Here is a 25,479-nt window from a genome sequence, read left to right as displayed (position 1 = left end):
CTGCACTTTGGATGGATCTTTCACTCATGCAGGCTTTATGTCGTGATGCATTGCTCACCTGGAAAATACTGCTCCTAAGTTCGCTGATCTTCCAAATAGCGCATGTTTAATCCTACAGTTTCTAAAGATGACTTTCGTCGCCGTCACCATCCATCTCATCAGGAACGTCTTTAAGGAGGAGGAAGCTGTCAGGTTCATGGTAGAGGATACAGACTTTCCCAATTCTGATTTTTGCCTGAAACCCCAATTATTAATCCCAGTTTTCCTTGAAGTGACAGACTCATTTAGTTCACATTTGAGAGACTGTCTGCAAAGTGCCCGAGTTTGAGTAAGCATGGTCTGTCTCCCAGCAGTTCTAGTAAAGACGGTCTGGCGAATGACAGGAGCAGCTGGTCCTGTGGGTGCCGCGGAGGCTGTCACCAGGCTCACCCTGAGGTGGCCAGCACCCTTCATTTTGCAGCCACAGTACGTGCTGTGTATTTCCCTTCTCATCACAGAGTGTTAAAAATGCCTGTACTCAAGGGTCCAGATGTAATAAAATTCTTAGTTTCCACAGCTTCACCGAGGATATTCCTAAGTGAAACTGCCGTGCCTTTTGCTGTGAGTGAAGGACGCCCCATGGCCCGAGGGCTTGGGGTGGTTTCCTTGGGGCTCACGGAGGCCCCGGCCGCTACACCCACGCTTGCCTTCGCTCCGTCAGTGCAAATGTCCATCTGAATATTATGAAAATAGCTTTGACCTTGTGGAGCCCTTGACAACCCCAGGCAACCACAGGGTCTGGGGACCCCATTTAAAGAACTGCTGTCTTGGGAGACAAAATCCACTGCCCTATCTTGCGTGTCATTTTAGTGTACAGAATTCAGCCTCTTATCAAAGCTGAGAGCTTAAGATTCAGTGTCAGCTGAAAAGAGGCTAGAAAATAGAGAAGGTTCAGATCTCTGGCTGGAAGGCGGATAACGTCCTGAGTGAGCCCGTAACCAAGGAGCCCGTAACACTCAAAGTCCTGAGTGAGCCCGTAACCAAGGAGCCCGTAACACTCAAAGTCTGTCCCAAACTGGCTTTGGCAACAAGAGACTGTTCTTGTAGCTGAGACGTCCTGGATGGCTTTAGGGTCTCCTTGAGCCAGGGCTCTAACCGTGACACTTAGACCCATTGGCCCTTGCTTTTGCTCTTGCTCTGCTTGCTTTTTTTCCTGTGTCTCAAGGCAGCTGCTCCCACGGTGGCTCCTCACTGCTTCATACTGATGACCTCTCTGCTCTGAGGGCTGCAGAAACAAGTATTTCCTTCTCTCAGCAGAGCCAGCAGAAGCTGTGAGATATGCATTTCCTTGGCTCTGATTGGGTCATGCTTCCTGGTCCCTTCTAAGATAGCCCTAGTCCCCAAGGCCTGGCACTGTTGTGTAGTGCTTGACCTCCACAACCGTACACAACAGGCTTGGATGTGCCCATCTCTGTGCCAGTTACTGAGGCCAGCATAGTCGTGCTGTAGTTGGCTCCAGGGACAGAGAGGGTATCTGGAGCAAGAGGGGCGTGTTTAGCAGGGGAAGGTGGCACAGGCAGCAGTCTGTTGCACTGGGGTTTGGAGGGAGGAATTGCAAAGTGTGGGTTTTGGGGATGGTGGTTCCTCTGGGACGCAAGGGGAGGTAGGAGACGTTCAGAATTGCTCTGAGCACTATGGCCCTTATAACTCCTTTATTTACTTGAACACAAATTGTACAGGTAATCCTAGAGGCCCAGGTGACCCTCAGACTGGCAGAATGAGTGACTGGCTCAAGATTTTTGACCAAAACGTGCTGGTCCCTCCCCACCCACAGAGAGCACGCCAGCCTTTAAAGGAATCGACGGCATTTCAGTGTGTCCTGAAGTGGCTTGATGGGCCACTAATTAAGCAGGTAAAGAAATGTGCTATTTATTGTCCTATGCATGCTGCTGTTGCTCTCAGCTGAGGGGATATTGATTTTCACTTATTTATTTGAATCTTACCGCTGTACCCATTACCTTGGGCCTTGGCAGTATTTGGAGGCAAAGTGGCTCATCAGCAAAGAGAATATGTGATTCAGCGACTTGGTCAGCACTTTTGACACTGAGTAAAGGTTTCTTTCTGCCCACAGTAGAGCCATTTAAATACCCAGGTAATCTGATTTCCTGCATTATTTCTGAGCAAGGTTGTTTGCAGGAGGTGGGCTTGTGCATGACTCAGCACAGCCTGCTTGTAGCCTGGCGGTTAGAACTGAGGGGCAGAGCTCTGGGTATCCTGGCAGAAGCCATGTGCCTGGACGTACCACAGCCTTCTGCACGCTCACGCTCTTGCCCTGCGGCTCTGCCTCTGTGTGTGTCCTTTGGGGGCAGTGGGGCTGCTGGAGAAGTTGGTGCCTCTGCGCTGCCCACGGAGCACCCATGTAATCGGATGGTTCTAGTGAGACCCAGTGGGATGCATGAGAAGGATCCAGACCTGCCAGTGTGGGCAGGTGACTTTTTGTAGGGTTTGGCCTGACAAGGCTATGTCCTCTGTGGATGGTAGCGCGGTTCTCCATGTGTCCACGGTTGTTGGGGTGCTGGATCTAGGAAACCACTTAGGCCCCACAGCGTTCATTTCCAAGCCCTCTGCTCCAGCGCCTGCTGTGTGCTGGCGTTGTGTTAGCCCGCGGCGGCTGCCGCTCTTCCAACTTTACTGCTCAACACTTTCCCTTTCAGTCCGCTGCCTCCTTGCAGCAGCCCTTGGAAGCGGGGGGCATCACAACTGCATTTTCCGGAAGAGGAGACAGTCTGAGAGAAGTGCAGCCGGTGGCACGGGGTGCCCTGCTCTAGGCAGCCAGCTGGACCCCAGCCTGGGCAGAAAGCGCCAGCGGCCTCCACCTTATAGGAGCTCGTAGCTTAGCAGACAGCACCATCCTCTCTCCTAGGAAATTTAGGAAGGAAATTTTATTTATTGTCCCATTTTATTTCATTTGTTTATTTGTATTTATTTCTTTTTGAAAAGGTAATTATTGTTGAAATTCACAAGGGTACATGAGGAGGTCCCTAAGGCACCAGTGTTCCACACTAGACACAGCCGATGTGACCTGTTTTTTGGTATGACTTTCCAGAAACCCTAAGCAAATATAACAGATAAATATACCTGTATTACTTTGCTTAAAAAAATATTTGTAGTAGTATGTCTTATAGATTGTTCATGTCATTACATGAAGAATTTTATTTTTATTTATTTATTTATTTTTATTTTTTAAAGATTTTATTTTTTTAATTTATTTGAAGAGATAGAGACAGACAGCGAGAGAGGGAACACAAGCAGGGGGAGTGGGAGAGGAAGAAGCAGGCTCATAGCGGAGGAGCCTGATATGGGGCTTGATCCCATAACGTCAGGATCACGCCCTGAGCCGAAGGCAGACGCTTAACCGCTGTGCCACCCAGGCACCCCAGAATTTTATTTTTTCTTAACACAACATAGAAGTTCTCTGTTTGGATGAACCTGATTTGTTTATCCAGACCCTTATTAATGAACACAGATTTTTTCCCCAGTCATTTGCTATTACAGACACAGCTACAGTGATTAACTTCATTTACACATATGTACACGTATGTCTGTAGAATAATTCCTACAAGTGGAATTCCTGACTTGGAGTTATGTGTTAGAAGTTATTGTGTAAGACTCACTTAGAGGTTGTTTATAAAAAACCACACTTTAGACAGAAAGACATGAACTGTACGTATGAAAGTAAGAGGAGGGAGAAAAGATAGGCCATGTAAACCCAGTAAGAAACCTCTGTGTTGTGCTGATGTCAGACAATATTGGTTTCACAGTGAGGAGTATTACCAGAGATAAAGGGGTGTTTTGTAATGATGATGGCAGTCAAGAAGATAGGACAGTCCTAAATGTGCAGGTACCTTTGTTGTGGCCTGCAAGACCACCCCCAGGTTCAGTGATTCATTGGGAAGGTTCACATGACTCAGCATATAATCAGTCTCACGGGAAAGATTTGCTACAGTGAAAGGACACAGAGTGAGATCAGCTGTGGGAAAGGCATATGGGGGGGAAGAGTGGGGGAATAGGCACACGCTTCAGGGGTCCTCTGCTAGTGGGCCCCACAGGACATATTCAGTTCCCCCAGCAACGAGTCGTGACAACATGTGTGAGATGTTCCCAGCCAAGGAAGCTTGTTAGATACTCAGTGGCCATGGGGTTTTGAGGACTGTTCAGGTGGCTATCCTCTGCCTAGCATGTTCCCAAATTCCAGACTCCCAGCAAGAGAGCAGGTGTTCAGCATAAACCACTTTGTACAGTTTAGACACAGGGTACTGTTGTTGGTAGGGTGATGGGAACCCTCCTGAAAGCTAGTGCTCAGCCTCTAGCCAAGGGCCAGCCTTGTATACTGGCCTTTCAAAGCATAACTGTTGGGCCAGCTGTGATCCGTGCACAGCACCCAGTAACAAAGCTTCCAAACACATGAGGCAAAATTGTGTAGAACTAAAGGGAGCTCCATTCAAATTCACCATCACGGTTGGGGACTTTTAACCCTCCTCTCTCAATGATTGATAGAACAAATAGACCAAAAAACCCATAAGGATTTAGAAGATCTAAACACTATCCACCACTTGACCTGTCATCTCTAAAACACTATAACCAACAAATAGAATATACACTCTTTTCAAGTGCCTATGGAACATTCACCAAGACAGACCGTATGCTGGGCCATGAAAATAAGTCTCAGTGGATTTAAAAGGATTGAAATTTATAAAGAGTATATATATGTTCACTGACTCATATGGTATTAAATTAGAAATCAACAAGAAGATACCTAGAAAATCCTCAAATAGCAGGAAATTAAACAACACACTACCAACTAACCCATGGGCCAAAGAAGACTTCAAAGGGAAATTAGAAAATAATTTGAACTGAGTAATGGAAGAACATACCAAAATATATGGGATTTAAGTAATTTAGTCCTTGGAGGGAAGCTTACAGCTTTGTATAACTATGTAAGAGGAGAAAAAAGGTATAAAATCAATGACCTCTGTGTCCTCCCTAAGAATCTACATGAGAAGAACCAGTTAAACCCCAAAAAAATAGAAGGAAATGGTAGATTTAGAAATCAGTAAAGAAAGGGCAAATAATAGATAAAACCAGCAAAGCTAGAAGTTGGTTCTTTGAAAAGATTAATAAGATTGGTAAACTGCAAGACCGATCATGTGAAAAGAGCAAGAAAACACAAATTGCCACTATTAGGAAGGAAAGAAGAAGCATTACTATATATCAGATGTTAAAAAGATAGTTGAGGGATATTATGAATAACTTGTGTGACAACAAATTTGATAACTTTGTTGAAATGGACAAATTTCTTCAAAAGTATGACTTACCAAAAGCAACTCTAAAAGAAATGGAAAATATAAAAAGTCCTGTATTCATTAAAGAAATGGAATTCATAATTAAACAGCTTCCTATCAAGAAATTCCAGACTTAGATGACTTCATTGTTGAATTTTATAAAGTATCAAAGGAAGAAATAGTATGAATTTTAGGTAAACTCTTCCAGAAAACAGAGGAGGAGAGAATGCTTCTCAGCTGTTTGAGGCTGCCATCACCGATAACCAGATCAGGCAAGGACATCACAAGAAAAGTACATACGGACGTCCCTCGTGAATATTAGCACAAAACTCCTTAAAATATTAGGACATTGGATCTACTGATAGACATAAAGGATCAGGTGGGATTTAACACAGGAACCCAAAGTTTTACAGATTTATAGCTGACTCTTGAACAATGTAGAGGTTAGGGGCACTCACTCCCACACAGTCAAAAATCTGCATGTAACTTTTGACCCCCCCAGACTTAACAAATAATAGCCTCCTGTTGGCCAGAAGCCTTCCCAGGAACGTAAACAGCTGATTAACATGTATTTTGTACGCTATGTATAGTGTACTGTGTGCTTACAATAGAGTCAGGTAGAGGAAAGAAAATTCTATTAAGAAATCGTAAGGAAGAGTAAATACATCTACAGTCCTGTACTGTGTTCATCAAAACCAAACCAAACTACATATAAGTGGACCTTTGCAGTTATTCAAGGGTCAGCTGTACACACAATAATCAGTGAAAAGACAGCATTTAAAAGAAGACCAAGTAGGAAAAAATAAAAGACCAAGTAGGAAACGTGCAAAAGTGTAGTCTTATAAAGTTTATATTGTAGTTATTTTGAGAATTGACATCTTTAGATGATAGCAAAAATCCCTGTGAAAGGAATTGGCTAAATATATATATATATATTTTTTTTTTTTAAAGATTTTTTTTTTAAATTTGTTTATTTGACAGAGATAGAGACAGCCAGCGAGAGAGGGACACAAGCAGGGGGAGTGGGAGAGGAAGAAGCAGGCTCATAGCACAGGAGCCTGATGTGGGGCTCGATCCCATAACGCCAGGATCACACCCTGAGCCTAAGGCAGACGCTTAACCGCTGTGCCACCCCGGCGCCCCAGGAATTGGCTAAAAATATTACATGCTTTTGAACACAGGACACTTTCTTAATAATTTTCATATGCCTTTTTGGCCGTTCCATTTCCCATTTTCTTTTTCTTTCTTTTATAAAAGATTTTATTTTTATTTATTCGACAGAGATAGAGACAGCCAGCGAGAGAGGGAACACAATCAGGGGGAGTGGGAGAGGAAGAAGCAGGCTCATAGCGGAGGAGCCTGATGTGGGGCTCAATTCCACAATGCCGGATCACACCCTGAGCCGAAGGCAGACGCTTAACCGCTGTGCCACCCAGGCGCTCCTCATTTCCCATTTTCATTGAGTTTAATTTTTACCATGAATGTTGATTGTACTTCTTTGCTTTGGGATGGCTATTCCAGTTCAGTTTGTTGTTTCCTGAGCACCATTGTCGGTTGGAGCTGTGTGGGGGACAGGGATGACTGTCCCATATTCGGTCTTCACACAGTAGCAGAGACTGTCTAGAAACTTACCTGAATAGAAATGGGTACAAAGTAGCATCAAGGTGGGGGGTGGTTAAGGTCTGGAGTTCTGGGAAGAAGTCTAGGTCAGTAAGAAGGGTTTGGGACTTAGGTCCCGGCTGGTGCTTACGTCTTGGAGAGTATAGTGAGAAGCAGGAACAGGAGGAGGAGAAGGAAAGGAGGAGGAGGCAGGGAGGAGGGGGAGGGTGAGGAGGGAAGAGCATTGTGTTAAAGAGGGAGGGAGGGGGAGGGGGGAGGAATGGGGATGAGGAGGAGAAAGAGGCTGATGGAAGCACCTTGGGCAGGACCAGCAGTGAGGGGAGGCCTAGGACCAGGCCCCCAGGGGATGAGTGCACCGAGTACTTACATGGGCAAAGTCTGGTTCCAGGCCCTGAGGATGGAGCAGGGAAGGGAATATTCTGGGCTCTTGTCCTCCCAGAGCTCACAGTCGGCTGGGGGCAGCAGAGAATTGGATGAATGCTGGGGAAATAGAAAGCTGGGTCAGGACGGCTATGGTCAGGGAAGGCAGGGGAGTTAGTCACAAGTGGGAGAAGTTCCTGAGGAGAGGTACACTAAAAGGGTGTGGGTAGAGAGGCAGCCCGTGTGCTGTGAGAGGTTTGTGAAGCCCTGTGGGTGGGGAGGCCCCTACAACTCCGTGATTGAAACTGGGCTCAGATGCCTCCTGCAGACCTGTTGGCCGTCTTCCCCACCTCCATACCTGACACCACTTCGCTCCCAGCATCCCCGGACAGAGAACATGCCATCATCCTTCACTAAGGATGTGGGACTTGTAGCACTAGACCTGGGCAAGGCCTAGACACCCCAGAGCTGCTGACCACCCCATCCTTCCTGCTTCTGTCTGTCACCTCCCACATCCAGCCCATCAGCTGCACCACCCCGTCACCTCCATGTGCTAGCTGGAGGGAGTGTAACGGACAGAACAGTTGTGAGCTGTGTAAAGTGCCCAGCCCAAGGACTTGTGAGAGGCCCCCCCGCTGAGTTAGGTGGCACATCTGGCCCCTCCCTCTTCCCCTCACAGTTGCTGCAGTTACACAGGTGGGCGTGGGATTTTGTTTGTATTCAGGGCCGGCGAGGGCAACATGGAGAAGACGGTTTGTTACCATTCCCCAAGAGGGGTGGGGTATGCCAGGCCACATAGGGCCACGTGGGGTGGCACCGGGGTCAGTTAGGAGGCGGAACAGCTGGGGAGACCATGGCCAAGAGCTGTCATTGTGGTTTTCGTGGGAAGGAACAGGCAAGGCAGGCTGAGCAGGTGACCAGGCTTAGGGTTAGCCTGTGTGAATGATCTCTGGCCTCTGGGACTGTAAGAACCAGATAGAGGGGCAGGTGGGAGTCTAGACTCTAGATTGGTTGGTTTGCACATGATAGATGATCTGTAAGTCAAGTCATTTCGTCTGTCTGTGCCGTGGGACCTCAGTGCTGTGATTGGCCAGGGGAGGGCCAAGCACTTTAATGCATAACCCTACCAAGACCACTGGCCACGGGAGAGAGGCAGTTCCCCCAAGGGATAGTGACACCTAAAAGATGGATGCTAAGTGGGCCAGTTCTCCCCAGCTGGTCGCTCAGCACAGGGCGGATGGCTCATGATGTCAAGAAGCCTTCAGGGCCGGTACCCTTCTGTCTCCTAGGGAGTGCTGGAGGTGCTTTCGGAGGTGGGCTGCCATCTGCGTGTGTCTCTCTTTGATGTCACCTACCGACACTTTTTCGGGAGGACGTGGAAGACTGCGGTGAGGCCGGTGGAGCAGCTGTCCAGGCAGCCGTCCAGGATCGTCTTCGATGAGGTGGGCCATGGTGGCGGGTGGGGCTGCTCTGTGGCCCAGAGCAGAGGTGCAGGGGATACTGCTAGGGTCACGACCCGTGCATCTTGGACCCGAGGAACGCCACAGAGCAGCAGATGGGCTATTGCCAAGGTTGTGTTAGCACTGGGGCACTTCATCTCCAGACAAAACCTGCGTGGAAACCGAATGTCCCGAACAGATGAGAGCGCGTGGCTCTGTCGAAACGGTAAGGCAGGGGCACTTGGGGGTCTTCTCACCTTCAAGGAACCTTGGGTTCTTGGAACAAAGTTAGGAAATTATTGATCTCATCTGGCTCCCCTGTTTCCCCTTACCGTCCTTATTCCCCTTCTTTCATTTTGGCTTCTTTCTTTGTCTTAAAGATGAGCAATTGAAAAATGAAGGTGACTTGCCCAGGTAGCAGGCGGCAGAGCCTGGACTCGAACCCATGCCTCTGTTTCCTCACTGCATGGTTGCATTGGCATTGCTTTCTACCAGTTGGTTGTCTCTGGCCTCATGCAGGTCGGTGTTTTCTGTCTTGGTTCAGCTGCACCAAATACCAGCCTCTGTTCGGCCCTGGGGCTGGGTGGCGGGGGTGGAGGTGGACTGCATGGGCATGGTAGGATGGGGGGACACGCAAAGGCAGGTGACAGAGTCATTGCAAGTTGTGGTTAGCTTGGAAGGAGACCAGTGCATTGCTGTCCCTGGGGGCGAACGGGGAGACCTGCCGCAGGAAGGCAAAGAAGGTCCCTTCACTGTGAACATTGCAGCCGAACCTGCAGGAGGAAGAGGCTAGTCCCGTGAAGAGCTGTGAGCGGACCAGGGCTCACACGCGCGCAGGCTGCACGGGTGTGGCGCAGGGGCAAGAGCCCAGGGCTGGGCTGGGCTTCCAAACAGTTTGGGTCTGCTTGATTGACGGGCACAGGTCTGGAGAGGACTGAGGCCCCGTTGACTTGGTCTTTCTCGTGTGTAGAGTGGGGCCGGAGGGATAGGTAGTGCCGTGAATAATGGAGGTGGCGGTGACCACAGCCGTTCTTGGAGGTGTCACTGCATGAACCAGAGCCCAAGGTGGCCCTTTCCTGCTGGGGACTGTCCCGGCCCAGTCATGATGCCGCCGGGGGCCGGCGGAGCATGTTCTGCTCTCTGCATTTGGCTGTTACCCGGAGGTAGGATTGCGGTTGGGGCATGGATTGATTCTGATGGGAGCTGTCCCTTCACGNGCTGCAGAAACAAGTATTTCCTTCTCTCAGCAGAGCCAGCAGAAGCTGTGAGATATGCATTTCCTTGGCTCTGATTGGGTCATGCTTCCTGGTCCCTTCTAAGATAGCCCTAGTCCCCAAGGCCTGGCACTGTTGTGTAGTGCTTGACCTCCACAACCGTACACAACAGGCTTGGATGTGCCCATCTCTGTGCCAGTTACTGAGGCCAGCATAGTCGTGCTGTAGTTGGCTCCAGGGACAGAGAGGGTATCTGGAGCAAGAGGGGCGTGTTTAGCAGGGGAAGGTGGCACAGGCAGCAGTCTGTTGCACTGGGGTTTGGAGGGAGGAATTGCAAAGTGTGGGTTTTGGGGATGGTGGTTCCTCTGGGATGCAAGGGGAGGTAGGAGACGTTCAGAATTGCTCTGAGCACTATGGCCCTTATAACTCCTTTATTTACTTGAACACAAATTGTACAGGTAATCCTAGAGGCCCAGGTGACCCTCAGACTGGCAGAATGAGTGACTGGCTCAAGATTTTTGACCAAAACGTGCTGGTCCCTCCCCACCCACAGAGAGCACGCCAGCCTTTAAAGGAATCGACGGCATTTCAGTGTGTCCTGAAGTGGCTTGATGGGCCACTAATTAAGCAGGTAAAGAAATGTGCTATTTATTGTCCTATGCATGCTGCTGTTGCTCTCAGCTGAGGGGATATTGATTTTCACTTATTTATTTGAATCTTACCGCTGTACCCATTACCTTGGGCCTTGGCAGTATTTGGAGGCAAAGTGGCTCATCAGCAAAGAGAATATGTGATTCAGCGACTTGGTCAGCACTTTTGACACTGAGTAAAGGTTTCTTTCTGCCCACAGTAGAGCCATTTAAATACCCAGGTAATCTGATTTCCTGCATTATTTCTGAGCAAGGTTGTTTGCAGGAGGTGGGCTTGTGCATGACTCAGCACAGCCTGCTTGTAGCCTGGCGGTTAGAACTGAGGGGCAGAGCTCTGGGTATCCTGGCAGAAGCCATGTGCCTGGACGTACCACAGCCTTCTGCACGCTCACGCTCTTGCCCTGCGGCTCTGCCTCTGTGTGTGTCCTTTGGGGGCAGTGGGGCTGCTGGAGAAGTTGGTGCCTCTGCGCTGCCCACGGAGCACCCATGTAATCGGATGGTTCTAGTGAGACCCAGTGGGATGCATGAGAAGGATCCAGACCTGCCAGTGTGGGCAGGTGACTTTTTGTAGGGTTTGGCCTGACAAGGCTATGTCCTCTGTGGATGGTAGCGCGGTTCTCCATGTGTCCACGGTTGTTGGGGTGCTGGATCTAGGAAACCACTTAGGCCCCACAGCGTTCATTTCCAAGCCCTCTGCTCCAGCGCCTGCTGTGTGCTGGCGTTGTGTTAGCCCGTGGCGGCTGCCGCTCTTCCAGCTTTACTGCTCAACACTTTCCCTTTCAGTCCGCTGCCTCCTTGCAGCAGCCCTTGGAAGCGGGGGGCATCACAACTGCATTTTCCGGAAGAGGAGACAGTCTGAGAGAAGTGCAGCCGGTGGCACGGGGTGCCCTGCTCTAGGCAGCCAGCTGGACCCCAGCCTGGGCAGAAAGCGCCAGCGGCCTCCACCTTATAGGAGCTCATAGCTTAGCAGACAGCACCATCCTCTCTCCTAGGAAATTTAGGAAGGAAATTTTATTTATTGTCCCATTTTATTTCATTTGTTTATTTGTATTTATTTCTTTTTGAAAAGGTAATTATTGTTGAAATTCACAAGGGTACATGAGGAGGTCCCTAAGGCACCAGTGTTCCACACTAGACACAGCCGATGTGACCTGTTTTTTGGTATGACTTTCCAGAAACCCTAAGCAAATATAACAGATAAATATACCTGTATTACTTTGCTTAAAAAAATATTTGTAGTAGTATGTCTTATAGATTGTTCATGTCATTACATGAAGAATTTTATTTTTATTTATTTATTTATTTTTATTTTTTAAAGATTTTATTTTTTTAATTTATTTGAAGAGATAGAGACAGACAGCGAGAGAGGGAACACAAGCAGGGGGAGTGGGAGAGGAAGAAGCAGGCTCATAGCGGAGGAGCCTGATATGGGGCTTGATCCCATAACGTCAGGATCACGCCCTGAGCCGAAGGCAGGCGCTTAACCGCTGTGCCACCCAGGCACCCCAGAATTTTATTTTTTCTTAACACAACATAGAAGTTCTCTGTTTGGATGAACCTGATTTGTTTATCCAGACCCTTATTAATGAACACAGATTTTTTCCCCAGTCATTTGCTATTACAGACACAGCTACAGTGATTAACTTCATTTACACATATGTACACGTATGTCTGTAGAATAATTCCTACAAGTGGAATTCCTGACTTGGAGTTATGTGTTAGAAGTTATTGTGTAAGACTCACTTAGAGGTTGTTTATAAAAAACCACACTTTAGACAGAAAGACATGAACTGTACGTATGAAAGTAAGAGGAGGGAGAAAAGATAGGCCATGTAAACCCAGTAAGAAACCTCTGTGTTGTGCTGATGTCAGACAATATTGGTTTCACAGTGAGGAGTATTACCAGAGATAAAGGGGTGTTTTGTAATGATGATGGCAGTCAAGAAGATAGGACAGTCCTAAATGTGCAGGTACCTTTGTTGTGGCCTGCAAGACCACCCCCAGGTTCAGTGATTCATTGGGAAGGTTCACATGACTCAGCATATAATCAGTCTCACGGGAAAGATTTGCTACAGTGAAAGGACACAGAGTGAGATCAGCTGTGGGAAAGGCATATGGGGGGGAAGAGTGGGGGAATAGGCACACGCTTCAGGGGTCCTCTGCTAGTGGGCCCCACAGGACATATTCAGTTCCCCCAGCAACGAGTCGTGACAACATGTGTGAGATGTTCCCAGCCAAGGAAGCTTGTTAGATACTCAGTGGCCATGGGGTTTTGAGGACTGTTCAGGTGGCTATCCTCTGCCTAGCATGTTCCCAAATTCCAGACTCCCAGCAAGAGAGCAGGTGTTCAGCATAAACCACTTTGTACAGTTTAGACACAGGGTACTGTTGTTGGTAGGGTGATGGGAACCCTCCTGAAAGCTAGTGCTCAGCCTCTAGCCAAGGGCCAGCCTTGTATACTGGCCTTTCAAAGCATAACTGTTGGGCCAGCTGTGATCCGTGCACAGCACCCAGTAACAAAGCTTCCAAACACATGAGGCAAAATTGTGTAGAACTAAAGGGAGCTCCATTCAAATTCACCATCACGGTTGGGGACTTTTAACCCTCCTCTCTCAATGATTGATAGAACAAATAGACCAAAAAACCCATAAGGATTTAGAAGATCTAAACACTATCCACCACTTGACCTGTCATCTCTAAAACACTATAACCAACAAATAGAATATACACTCTTTTCAAGTGCCTATGGAACATTCACCAAGACAGACCGTATGCTGGGCCATGAAAATAAGTCTCAGTGGATTTAAAAGGATTGAAATTTATAAAGAGTATATATATGTTCACTGACTCATATGGTATTAAATTAGAAATCAACAAGAAGATACCTAGAAAATCCTCAAATAGCAGGAAATTAAACAACACACTACCAACTAACCCATGGGCCAAAGAAGACTTCAAAGGGAAATTAGAAAATAATTTGAACTGAGTAATGGAAGAACATACCAAAATATATGGGATTTAAGTAATTTAGTCCTTGGAGGGAAGCTTACAGCTTTGTATAACTATGTAAGAGGAGAAAAAAGGTATAAAATCAATGACCTCTGTGTCCTCCCTAAGAATCTACATGAGAAGAACCAGTTAAACCCCAAAAAAATAGAAGGAAATGGTAGATTTAGAAATCAGTAAAGAAAGGGCAAATAATAGATAAAACCAGCAAAGCTAGAAGTTGGTTCTTTGAAAAGATTAATAAGATTGGTAAACTGCAAGACCGATCATGTGAAAAGAGCAAGAAAACACAAATTGCCACTATTAGGAAGGAAAGAAGAAGCATTACTATATATCAGATGTTAAAAAGATAGTTGAGGGATATTATGAATAACTTGTGTGACAACAAATTTGATAACTTTGTTGAAATGGACAAATTTCTTCAAAAGTATGACTTACCAAAAGCAACTCTAAAAGAAATGGAAAATATAAAAAGTCCTGTATTCATTAAAGAAATGGAATTCATAATTAAACAACTTCCTATCAAGAAATTCCAGACTTAGATGACTTCATTGTTGAATTTTATAAAGTATCAAAGGAAGAAATAGTATGAATTTTAGGTAAACTCTTCCAGAAAACAGAGGAGGAGAGAATGCTTCTCAGCTGTTTGAGGCTGCCATCACCGATAACCAGATCAGGCAAGGACATCACAAGAAAAGTACATACGGACGTCCCTCGTGAATATTAGCACAAAACTCCTTAAAATATTAGGACATTGGATCTACTGATAGACATAAAGGATCAGGTGGGATTTAACACAGGAACCCAAAGTTTTACAGATTTATAGCTGACTCTTGAACAATGTAGAGGTTAGGGGCACTCACTCCCACACAGTCAAAAATCTGCATGTAACTTTTGACCCCCCCAGACTTAACAAATAATAGCCTCCTGTTGGCCAGAAGCCTTCCCAGGAACGTAAACAGCTGATTAACATGTATTTTGTACGCTATGTATAGTGTACTGTGTGCTTACAATAGAGTCAGGTAGAGGAAAGAAAATTCTATTAAGAAATCGTAAGGAAGAGTAAATACATCTACAGTCCTGTACTGTGTTCATCAAAACCAAACCAAACTACATATAAGTGGACCTTTGCAGTTATTCAAGGGTCAGCTGTACACACAATAATCAGTGAAAAGACAGCATTTAAAAGAAGACCAAGTAGGAAAAAATAAAAGACCAAGTAGGAAACGTGCAAAAGTGTAGTCTTATAAAGTTTATATTGTAGTTATTTTGAGAATTGACATCTTTAGATGATAGCAAAAATCCCTGTGAAAGGAATTGGCTAAATATATATATATATATTTTTTTTTTTTAAAGATTTTTTTTTTAAATTTGTTTATTTGACAGAGATAGAGACAGCCAGCGAGAGAGGGACACAAGCAGGGGGAGTGGGAGAGGAAGAAGCAGGCTCATAGCACAGGAGCCTGATGTGGGGCTCGATCCCATAACGCCAGGATCACACCCTGAGCCTAAGGCAGACGCTTAACTGCTGTGCCACCCAGGCGCCCCAGGAATTGGCTAAAAATATTACATGCTTTTGAACACAGGACACTTTCTTAATAATTTTCATATGCCTTTTTGGCCGTTCCATTTCCCATTTTCTTTTTCTTTCTTTTATAAAAGTTTAAATTTCTTTATTTGACAGAGATAGAGACAGCCAGCGAGAGAGGGAACACAAGCAGAGGGAGTGGGAGAGGAAGAAGCAGGCTCCCAGCGGAGGAGCCTGATGTGGGGCTCAATTCCACAATGCCGGATCACACCCTGAGCCGAAGGCAGACGCTTAACCGCTGTGCCACCCAGGCGCTCCTCATTTCCCATTTTCATTGAGTTTAATTTTTACCATGAATGTTGATTGTACTTCTTTGCTTTGGGATGGCTATTCCAGTTCAGTTTGTTGTTTCCTGAGCACCATTGTCGGTTGGAGCTGTGTGGGGGACAGGGATGACTGTCCCATATTCGGTCTTCACACAGTAGCAGAGACTGTCTAGAAACTTACCTGAATAGAAATGGGTACAAAGTAGCATCAAGGTGGGGGGTGGTTAAGGTCTGGAGTTCTGGGAAGAAGTCTAGGTCAGTAAGAAGGGTTTGGGACTTAGGTCCCGGCTGGTGCTTACGTCTTGGAGAGTATAGTGAGAAGCAGGAACAGGAGGAGGAGAAGGAAAGGAGGAGGAGGCAGGGAGGAGGGGGAGGGTGAGGAGGGAAGAGCATTGTGTTAAAGAGGGAGGGAGGGGGAGGGGGGAGGAATGGGGATGAGGAGGAGAAAGAGGCTGATGGAAGCACCTTGGGCAGGACCAGCAGTGAGGGGAGGCCTAGGACCAGGCCCCCAGGGGATGAGTGCACCGAGTACTTACATGGGCAAAGTCTGGTTCCAGGCCCTGAGGATGGAGCAGGGAAGGGAATATTCTGGGCTCTTGTCCTCCCAGAGCTCACAGTCGGCTGGGGGCAGCAGAGAATTGGATGAATGCTGGGGAAATAGAAAGCTGGGTCAGGACGGCTATGGTCAGGGAAGGCAGGGGAGTTAGTCACAAGTGGGAGAAGTTCCTGAGGAGAGGTACACTAAAAGGGTGTGGGTAGAGAGGCAGCCCGTGTGCTGTGAGAGGTTTGTGAAGCCCTGTGGGTGGGGAGGCCCCTACAACTCCGTGATTGAAACTGGGCTCAGATGCCTCCTGCAGACCTGTTGGCCGTCTTCCCCACCTCCATACCTGACACCACTTCGCTCCCAGCATCCCCGGACAGAGAACATGCCATCATCCTTCACTAAGGATGTGGGACTTGTAGCACTAGACCTGGGCAAGGCCTAGACACCCCAGAGCTGCTGACCACCCCATCCTTCCTGCTTCTGTCTGTCACCTCCCACATCCAGCCCATCAGCTGCACCACCCCGTCACCTCCATGTGCTAGCTGGAGGGAGTGTAACGGACAGAACAGTTGTGAGCTGTGTAAAGTGCCCAGCCCAAGGACTTGTGAGAGGCCCCCCCGCTGAGTTAGGTGGCACATCTGGCCCCTCCCTCTTCCCCTCACAGTTGCTGCAGTTACACAGGTGGGCGTGGGATTTTGTTTGTATTCAGGGCCGGCGAGGGCAACATGGAGAAGACGGTTTGTTACCATTCCCCAAGAGGGGTGGGGTATGCCAGGCCACATAGGGCCACGTGGGGTGGCACCGGGGTCAGTTAGGAGGCGGAACAGCTGGGGAGACCATGGCCAAGAGCTGTCATTGTGGTTTTCGTGGGAAGGAACAGGCAAGGCAGGCTGAGCAGGTGACCAGGCTTAGGGTTAGCCTGTGTGAATGATCTCTGGCCTCTGGGACTGTAAGAACCAGATAGAGGGGCAGGTGGGAGTCTAGACTCTAGATTGGTTGGTTTGCACATGATAGATGATCTGGAAGTCAAGTCATTTCGTCTGTCTGTGCCGTGGGACCTCAGTGCTGTGATTGGCCAGGGGAGGGCCAAGCACTTTAATGCATAACCCTACCAAGACCACTGGCCACGGGAGAGAGGCAGTTCCCCCAAGGGATAGTGACACCTAAAAGATGGATGCTGAGTGGGCCAGTTCTCCCCAGCTGGTCGCTCAGCACAGGGCGGATGGCTCATGATGTCAAGAAGCCTTCAGGGCCGGTACCCTTCTGTCTCCTAGGGAGTGCTGGAGGTGCTTTCGGAGGTGGGCTGCCATCTGCGTGTGTCTCTCTTTGATGTCACCTACCGACACTTTTTCGGGAGGACGTGGAAGACTGCGGTGAGGCCGGTGGAGCAGCTGTCCAGGCAGCCGTCCAGGATCGTCTTCGATGAGGTGGGCCATGGTGGCGGGTGGGGCTGCTCTGTGGCCCAGAGCAGAGGTGCAGGGGATATTGCCAGGGTCACGACCCGTGCATCTTGGACCCGAGGAACGCCACAGAGCAGCAGATGGGCTATTGCCAAGGTTGTGTTAGCACTGGGGCACTTCATCTCCAGACAAAACCTGCGTGGAAACCGAATGTCCCGAACAGATGAGAGCACGTGGCTCTGTCGAAACGGTAAGGCAGGGGCACTTGGGGGTCTTCTCACCTTCAAGGAACCTTGGGGTTCTTGGAACAAAGTTAGGAAATTATTGATCTCATCTGGCTCCCCTGTTTCCCCTTACCGTCCTTATTCCCCTTCTTTCATTTTGGCTTCTTTGTCTTAAAGATGAGCAATTGAAAAATGAAGGTGACTTGCCCAGGTAGCAGGCGGCAGAGCCTGGACTCGAACCCATGCCTCTGTTTCCTCACTGCATGGTTGCATTGGCATTGCTTTCTACCACTTGGTTGTCTCTGGCCTCATGCAGGTCGGTGTTTTCTGTCTTGGTTCAGCTGCACCAAATACCAGCCTCTGTTCGGCCCTGGGGCTGGGTGGCGGGGGTGGAGGTGGACTGCATGGGCATGGTAGGATGGGGGGACACGCAAAGGCAGGTGACAGAGTCATTGCAAGTTGTGGTTAGCTTGGAAGGAGACCAGTGCATTGCTGTCCCTGGGGGCGAACGGGGAGACCTGCCGCAGGAAGGCAAAGAAGGTCCCTTCACTGTGAACATTGCAGCCGAACCTGCAGGAGGAAGAGGCTAGTCCCGTGAAGAGCTGTGAGCGGACCAGGGCTCACACGCGCGCAGGCTGCACGGGTGTGGCGCAGGGGCAAGAGCCCAGGGCTGGGCTGGGCTTCCAAACAGTTTGGGTCTGCTTGATTGACGGGCACAGGTCTGGAGAGGACTGAGGCCCCGTTGACTTGGTCTTTCTCGTGTGTAGAGTGGGGCCGGAGGGATAGGTAGTGCCGTGAATAATGGAGGTGGCGGTGACCACAGCCGTTCTTGGAGGTGTCACTGCATGAACCAGAGCCCAAGGTGGCCCTTTCCTGCTGGGGACTGTCCCGGCCCAGTCATGATGCCGCCGGGGGCCGGCGGAGCATGTTCTGCTCTCTGCATTTGGCTGTTACCCGGAGGTAGGATTGCGGTTGGGGCATGGATTGATTCTGATGGGAGCTGTCCCTTCACGGGGTTGTGGAGGGCCCTCCTGCCCCCAGAGGTCAGGAAAGTCCCATAAAGCCTGGCTAAAACATGCGTCCTGGGCACAGAAGGTACGCCTTTTGTTAAGGTTGTCACACGGCACATGCAAATGCCACTGAAAGGCCTCTGGCTGGCCACGTCATATGTGAGTCACGTGTGGGCCCGTTGGCGACTCCTTACAGGGCTGTGTCAGCACAGGTGATGAGTGGCCTTCATGCCTCTGATGCAGCAGGACAGGGTTCGCCAGGAGCAGCGTGTCTGTGGCGTGGCTGATCACCTGGCCCGGCTTAGCCTCTGCTGCCCTGGGGGGCAGCCTTCTGATGTGTCCTCGTCATGTGTACAGTAGTCAGGCCCAGGGACGCCTGGTGTGTGACAGTTACTACAGTGAGGGATGACGGCGGTGGTGACATGCTGTCCCCTGCTGGGGAGTTAACTGCGGGAGGGGCGTTGGCTCATGGCACATTTATGTGATCCCCTCGTCGCCACCTTCTTCCAGAGGTCAGTGTTATGTGTCCCTCCTTAAAGAGTAATCCAGCAGGTCAGGAGGCCGGGAGTGCCCGGAGCAGCGGACCTGGGGAGGCCGTCTCCACAGCCTTCGCCTGACCCGCGTCTGCTCCCAGGGCCCTGCACTCTCCGTCTGGAAAAATCTCGTGTGTCGAGGGATGGAGGTGTGTGTTGAAATCAGCACTGGAGTGCTTTGCAGTTGTGGTTTTGGAATGAGTCCCTCTTCCGTGTCCTCCCCTCAGCCCATGGCCCGTGGCGAGTGGTGGGATGTCCCTGTGGCAGGGTCATGTCCCACAGGCCATGCTCTGCCTGGAGTGGCTCGGCTCTGGTGACCCTGTGGAACTGACCTGCTCCTCCTGGACTTGTCCAGGCGTCGCATTCCTACCCCCAGAGGTCTCCGCTGCCACACCGGTCGTGGGACCGAGACACCTCAGACGTCAGCTGGTCCTGAGGCCTCCTGGCTCACAGCTCAGGGCCACGTCCAGTCGGGTGGGGGGGGGGCGCTCCTGCTCAGCCTCGGCTGCTCTCATTCTTTGTCTTCTGATGAGCTGGGTGTGGCGATAGGGGATTGTGGGTTAGTGAGGACCACAGTGTTTAATGTTTCTGGAAGATTCTGTGCCCTTCATTTCTGGAGTTGCTGACGCGGAGCCTGCAGCAGGGCCAGTGGGCTGAACCGCAACGGAGCTGCTCCGAAGCTGCTGCTGCCCGGCTGCTATGCCCAAGGCGAGCAGCAGAGGCCAGTGGCGCCCCAGGAATGCGCTCTGGCCTGCCGCGCCCTTCAGCAGCGTCCTCTGAGCCAGCACTTCTCTCATTTCCTTGATGCTTTGAACACAGGGAAGTGGGTTTCTTTCCAGCTTAGTTAATGAACGAGCATCCCGTGTGCGGCACATGCCTGCGTGCTTCTGTGCATGTCCGTGCACACAGGCCGTCGGAATGCAGACTGTTCCCGTGGCGGCACTGACACACGGAGGGCCTGCGCGCTCTGCCCGTGCACCCGTGGAAATAAGTACACTGTGTCCTGTTCAGAGGGGAGTCTGAAACTCGGTGAAGATCTTTTTCTGATTTTATTAATTGCCCGTGTTTTCTGGTTTTACTGGTCAGCGGTGGCATGGGGAGATCTGATTGGAGGTGAACAGGCTGCCAGTAGCAGGGGACCATCTTTGGAATCACCGTGGCTGTCCAGTCCCAATGTGGATTAGTGACCTAAGCTCGGGTGCTTGGGGTTTTTCCTGAGTTGTCAGTGTTCTACGTAGCTCTGATTTTATTACTTGGCAAACAATATCCTGGAAAAAGACCTTGAAAAAGGAAGTCTTGCCCTGAACCGGAGCTGGTTTTCCATGAATGATGAATTCCTCCCCCCTTGGCCTCCTCCCTTGGGCTCAGCCTCCCGGGCGCTGCCTGGTGGAGCCTCTCAGCTCAAAGACCAGGGTTCTGAGCCATCCTTCCAGACCGTCCTCCTGTAGAGGAATTGCCTTTCACTTCTGCTGATATGGTTAATAATTTGTTCAGCCTCTCAAAATTATCTTTTAAAAAATAATCTGGGAAGCCAAAGTACCATGCAGTTTCTACATTTTCTTTCTGAGATGGACATAATTCTCCTTCAAATTCTCCCCTTAACTAACCGTGCGCAGGCTTCCCGTGACAGTCTCATTTTTCCTCCTCCTTCTGTTTTATGGGAGTGACGGGGCAGGGGTCCTAGGGCTTATCCACGGACAGCCGCCGTGCAGATGGGGCTTCCTCCTGCCCTGGCTGTTGCTAGAGCAGTCGGGAAACTGGCCGTCTGAGCTCGAGACACAGCTAACCGGGTAGCTTCTGCTTCCGTTAACCACGCCTCGAGAAACCATTCCTGAATGTCGTCATTCGTCAGAGTAACGAGAGCCGTGTAATTCCCTCTGTAAAAGTGGATGCTGTCAAGGAATATCAGTGTAATCCCAAGGAGACTCTGGAAGCTCTTTAAGTGACCTGATTAATCCCCTGCTTCTTGAATGTGCCCTGGTCCTCTCCCGCCACAGCCACGCTGCCTCTCACGGGCCCTCTGTGCTGCTCCCCAGTGTAGGTGAGCACAGCAGGGCCGGAGGGCAGCGTCCTTCCGCGGGGCGCTGACTACGGAGTCTCCCTCCACGGAGGACCCCTTGCTCTCCAGCTCTACAGAAAGCACCCCAGGGACTCGGAGCCAGAAGTGGGGGGATGACCGCTCTCCAGGATGCTTCTAGTATTGGACCTTCGTTGTCAGGAGATTTAACCACTTGCCATGCAGGACGATAGAAAGCTTTAAATCTGTCAACTTGTGTTGTTCGTTCATAGTAGTACATACTGTGGGGTATTTAGGGTTGCTTTTCTGAGGGAGCCGAGGAGGTGTCCTTTAGGCTGCGGTGGGACTGGCTCAGGCCCTGGGTGTGGGCATTGATGGAGGTGAGCTCTCGCTTATTCCTGCGGGGTTTTAGGCCAGTGACCCAAACTCTTGACTCTGACTTATCGCCTGGGCGTGAGAGATAACGCTACGCGTGTCATAAGGTTACATGGTGCTGAATAACATGTCTTCAGGAACGGACACCCAGTTAGCCGTGCGCATCCGTTCAGCAAGCACACGGTGCCGGGCTCCGTTCGGGAGCAGGCCACAGCAGGACGGAGAAGGCAGCCTGTCACCACGTCAGTCGGGGCTGAAGTTTACGTTGTCACGCTGGACGGGGCTTCTCAGCCTCGCACGCTGACATTTGGGGCTGGACACGTCTCCTGGTACGGCTGGATCCATCGTGTGCTGTTTGCTGTGGGTGACAGTGGGCTCTGTCCCGGGTGAACAGAAGCTTCTGACTTCAGACCTCGAGACTTTGCGTTTCCCAGCAGAGAGTTTTGTGTAGCAGAGATCCCCGCGCTCGGAGCGCTCAGTGTGCTGGTCGGAAGTGTACAGGAAACCATCCTAGCCTCAAGTGGGAGGCTGAGCTGGCGGATCGGAGCTGCGGGAGGTGTTTGTAAATTATCTGCCTTCCTGAAGACATTCTATTAAAGGTGTATTTAAAAAGAATTGTTTGGAAGGCACTGTTGTCATCTCCGCCCTGCTCTTCCCTGGCCGTGTGCCCAGCCTTCTGCTTGGGACCAAAGGGGGCGGGTTGTGGTGGTGCCGTTGGGGACGCATGCTTGCAGCCTCTCCACAGAGGCACACCATCAGAGGCCCAATTTCAGTTCTGTCGTGTGGATGAGAAATGGGGACCTGGCCCCGAGGCAAAATGGTGTCCATGTTTTTGAAGATGAAGGCATTAAGAGAGGGGCATTTCCATGATGTATTGATCTGTTTATCCTGTCAGGGAGGAAACCTGTCAAATGTAGATGAGTGGGGATGTGACTGGGGTGAATTGAGGGCCCCCCTCTTGGGTCTCGAGAGGCCCTCTCTTGCAGGTAATTTGATGGGCTTGACTCAAACTTGTAATCATGCAATCTCAGTTGATGCATAGAGTTTTCCTCTCGGAGCTGCACCGTGTTAATTACGTGTCCTCAGACTGAAGGGCCTGTTTGCGGGTTTTGCTCAGCTGAGTGCTGGCGGGATGTGTGGCGGGAATGGTGCCTAGGTACAGGTGAACCGGGCTGGCCCGGCATCGCCCTCCTGGGGACAGTCCCCACAGGGTGACCGGGGGATTAAAGCTTGTTAAACACCAAAAATCAGCTGAGTAAATTTGAAGATCTAATTGGCTTTATTCACGACTCATGAATCGGGCAGCATCCCCTCTAGCAAATAGGAAGGAGCTCCGGGGAGCTGGACAAAGTGAAGGGCTTTTATAGACAGACGTTTCTAGCGAAGAGAAACTTTTTTTCAGGCAAGGTGACCTTCCTGTTGGGGGAGGTGAGAGGGGTACCCCAAGGAGATTGCCTCCCTGGCACTGAGCAGGGAGTTCCAGATCCAGCGGCTAAAGGCTGCGTGCCTGGGAGAGGTGGGAAAGGTAGCTGGGTAGCTGGGTCTGGCAGCCCTTGGTTTGCAGGCTGGGGCTTAGCATGGGTGACTCGGGCCTGTGGGTTTTTCCTAATAAGTTGCAGAGCTGCCTTGGGCTCTCGCCCCTGGGAGGCTCTTACATCACATGCTTCTGGTCGGTCCTGAGCAGGGTTTGGGTTTTATGCCTGCCTAATCTAGCCTTTACCTTTGAACTCTGAACTTGAGGGTGGATCGTGTTTTCAGGTTCCTTAGAAATTCTTCAGCCCAGTGCTGTTCCCACACTGAAGGGTCCGTAAATTATGTCTGGAAAAGAGCATGCGCCCTTCACGGCAACGCCCGTCACAGCTCGGGTCAGGGTCAGGATGCACTTCGGTGGCCGACCGTCCAGGTTGAAGATGGGGCTTTAGCAGACAGACAACAACGGGGCTCTGCTCTTGTTGTTTTGGTCTCAGAACAGTTGTTTTTGGGGGTAAACGGAAGGGAGAGGGAGCAGCCATAGATTTGAACTTGGAACATGCAGCTGGTCCCACGGCCTTCAGGCAGAGCGATTTCAAGGTGACCTCTAAGTGGGAGACGACTGTGGCTTTGCATCAGGGTTTAAAATATTTGTTTCACTGCCGAAAGGAAAAGGGGATAGTGTTCCTCACAGGGATGTGCACAGGTGTAAATATAAGAGGTGAGACAGGAACAAACCCGACTCTACAGTGGGGCTTTGGAAAACAGTTCTTGAGTCTTGGAAACAGAAACATAACTCTCTTTTGGTCCAACCACCTGTCAGCTGTAAGTGGTCATTATTTCATCATTTTGCAATAAAAGATAATAGAATAACGATTTATATCTCATGGCTGATGTTTTAATGTGTCTCTCAGTTATCCTGGGCTGACAGTCTGTGATTACAGTAAACGTTTTCCCGGTGACACCATGGTAATGACTCGTTAATGGGGGATTAGTCCACGTTTAAATCACGTCCCTTCAGCGGCCCAGCCTGGCCCTGCCTTACCGCTCCCTGCCTTGTGGGGGGAGGTTGTGCTCAGCGGGTGACCCGGCACCCTGTGCTTGTCCCCTAGCACAGACGCTGCTGTTCCAGGGACCCCTCCGTGTCCGGAGCCCCCATCTAGGTTTGTTCTGCAGAACCCGGCAGCGCCTCTGTCCCCATCTTCGGTGCCTGTGACGTTTATTAGTTTTAAATAAAAGCAGCCGCACCGGGCTTCATGAAGTAGAAAGAAACCTCGCAGAGCAGAGGCGCTTTCTTTCCCCCTGAGCGCACATCCCTGCGGGGCTGGAGGCAGGAGGATCTGACCCGTTCCACCGCCCCCTGGTGATGGGCAGGAATGGGGCCCAGCTGGGCTGCATTTGCATATGAGGGAGTGGGAACATTCCAGGTGGGAAGCCTTTTAAGAGCAACTTGAATACCGTCTGCTTGGCTTAGATCCAAAAACCAAATCTTGTAAGAAAATGATGTCAAGGCGATTTTTTGTCATAAAAAGATGTTAGTTGGGTTCTAAACGGGGGATAATTATACAGCATCCCCAGAAAGCTAAGGCTCCTGCTTAGTCGAAAGAGAACTAGTTTAGGTAGAGCTTCATAATGGTTACCCGTAACACGGTTGGAGTCGGTAGTGGCGAGTGCTGTTGTAATTTTTTGCAGCGAGCGCTCCATGAAGTGGCTCAGCAGGCCTGTGTGTGTCTGTGTGTGTCTGTGTGTGTGTGTTTGCAGCGACCGGGTCCTCGCCGGGCCGCGGGGTGGTGCACAGAGGGCCTGCTGTCTGTCGGCATTTTCTGTGGGTGGGAAGCTCCTGGAGCAGAAGCCAATGGTCTGATGTCCTGGGTGTTGAGCGCTCCGGAATGTTCTTGACTGCGAGGGAGCTACTGTACGGTGCCTGTTCTCATGCGGCGCCGGGGAAGGGACGCTGGGTTGCACACGGCCACGCGCTTGTGGCGTTTATACGACAGCAGAGCGAGTGTGCCCGCGCCTTTTCTGTGTGCTCTCCACAGCTGGTGGGTGGTCAGTCCGTCACTGAACTTGTGGTTTCTGTCTTGCAGCCCATGTACTTTCACACGTCCTTAAACCACCCTAACGTGCTGGCCGTGGTCGAAGTGGTCGCCGAAGGCCGGAAGCAGGACGGCTCCCTCCAGGCTTTGTCGTGTGGGTTTGGAATTCTTCGGATCTTCGGCAACAAACCGGAATCTCCTACCTCTGTCTCCCAGGACAAGAGGTATCTGCCTTGTTTTCTTCACCCGTGGGGTTTCCAGCATCATTTTGTGGAGATTTAGCTGCTCATCATTGGCCACAGCAGAAAGCGTTACGATTGTCAACTTGTGCTGTGGTCTGTTGCTGACAGTGTGGACCGTGGGAGTAACTGTTCGCCGTTTCTGGGGAACCGAGCAGGCGTCCTTT

General features: G+C 50.1%; 1 protein-coding gene and 3 long non-coding RNA genes across 4 annotated transcripts in view; 2 read left to right on the top strand and 2 right to left on the bottom strand.

Moving 5' to 3' along the window:
* Nucleotides 1-9,894, top strand: part of LOC117804342 — a 22,988-nt gene extending 13,094 nt beyond the window's left edge. Inside the window, exons 3-4 of the long non-coding RNA XR_004628683.1 lie at nucleotides 1,719-1,891; nucleotides 8,591-9,894. This is a non-coding gene — a long non-coding RNA (uncharacterized LOC117804342). The remainder of the gene's footprint in view (nucleotides 1-1,718; nucleotides 1,892-8,590) is intronic.
* Nucleotides 6,843-8,017, bottom strand: LOC117804343. Its single transcript, XR_004628684.1, has 3 exons — nucleotides 7,660-8,017; nucleotides 7,309-7,421; nucleotides 6,843-6,953 (listed from the first exon to the last, which is right to left on the bottom strand). It is a non-coding gene; the product is annotated as an uncharacterized LOC117804343 (long non-coding RNA).
* Nucleotides 9,895-10,397: 503 nt separating the features above from the next.
* Nucleotides 10,398-25,479, top strand: part of NPHP4 (nephrocystin 4) — a 126,489-nt gene continuing 111,407 nt past the window's right edge. The window contains exons 1-3 of the mRNA XM_034671121.1: nucleotides 10,398-10,585; nucleotides 17,283-17,435; nucleotides 25,125-25,297. Coding sequence (XP_034527012.1) covers nucleotides 10,451-10,585; nucleotides 17,283-17,435; nucleotides 25,125-25,297 — 461 coding nt within the window. The 5' untranslated portion in view covers nucleotides 10,398-10,450. The remainder of the gene's footprint in view (nucleotides 10,586-17,282; nucleotides 17,436-25,124; nucleotides 25,298-25,479) is intronic.
* LOC117804341 lies at nucleotides 15,535-16,709 on the bottom strand. Its single transcript, XR_004628680.1, has 3 exons — nucleotides 16,352-16,709; nucleotides 16,001-16,113; nucleotides 15,535-15,645 (listed from the first exon to the last, which is right to left on the bottom strand). It is a non-coding gene; the product is annotated as an uncharacterized LOC117804341 (long non-coding RNA).

This window comes from Ailuropoda melanoleuca, chromosome 11, assembly GCF_002007445.2.
Source record: "Ailuropoda melanoleuca isolate Jingjing chromosome 11, ASM200744v2, whole genome shotgun sequence".
Classification (NCBI taxonomy): domain Eukaryota; kingdom Metazoa; phylum Chordata; class Mammalia; order Carnivora; family Ursidae; genus Ailuropoda; species Ailuropoda melanoleuca.
Note: the sequence above shows the minus strand (reverse complement) of the source record. Positions and strands in the feature narration are given on the sequence as shown.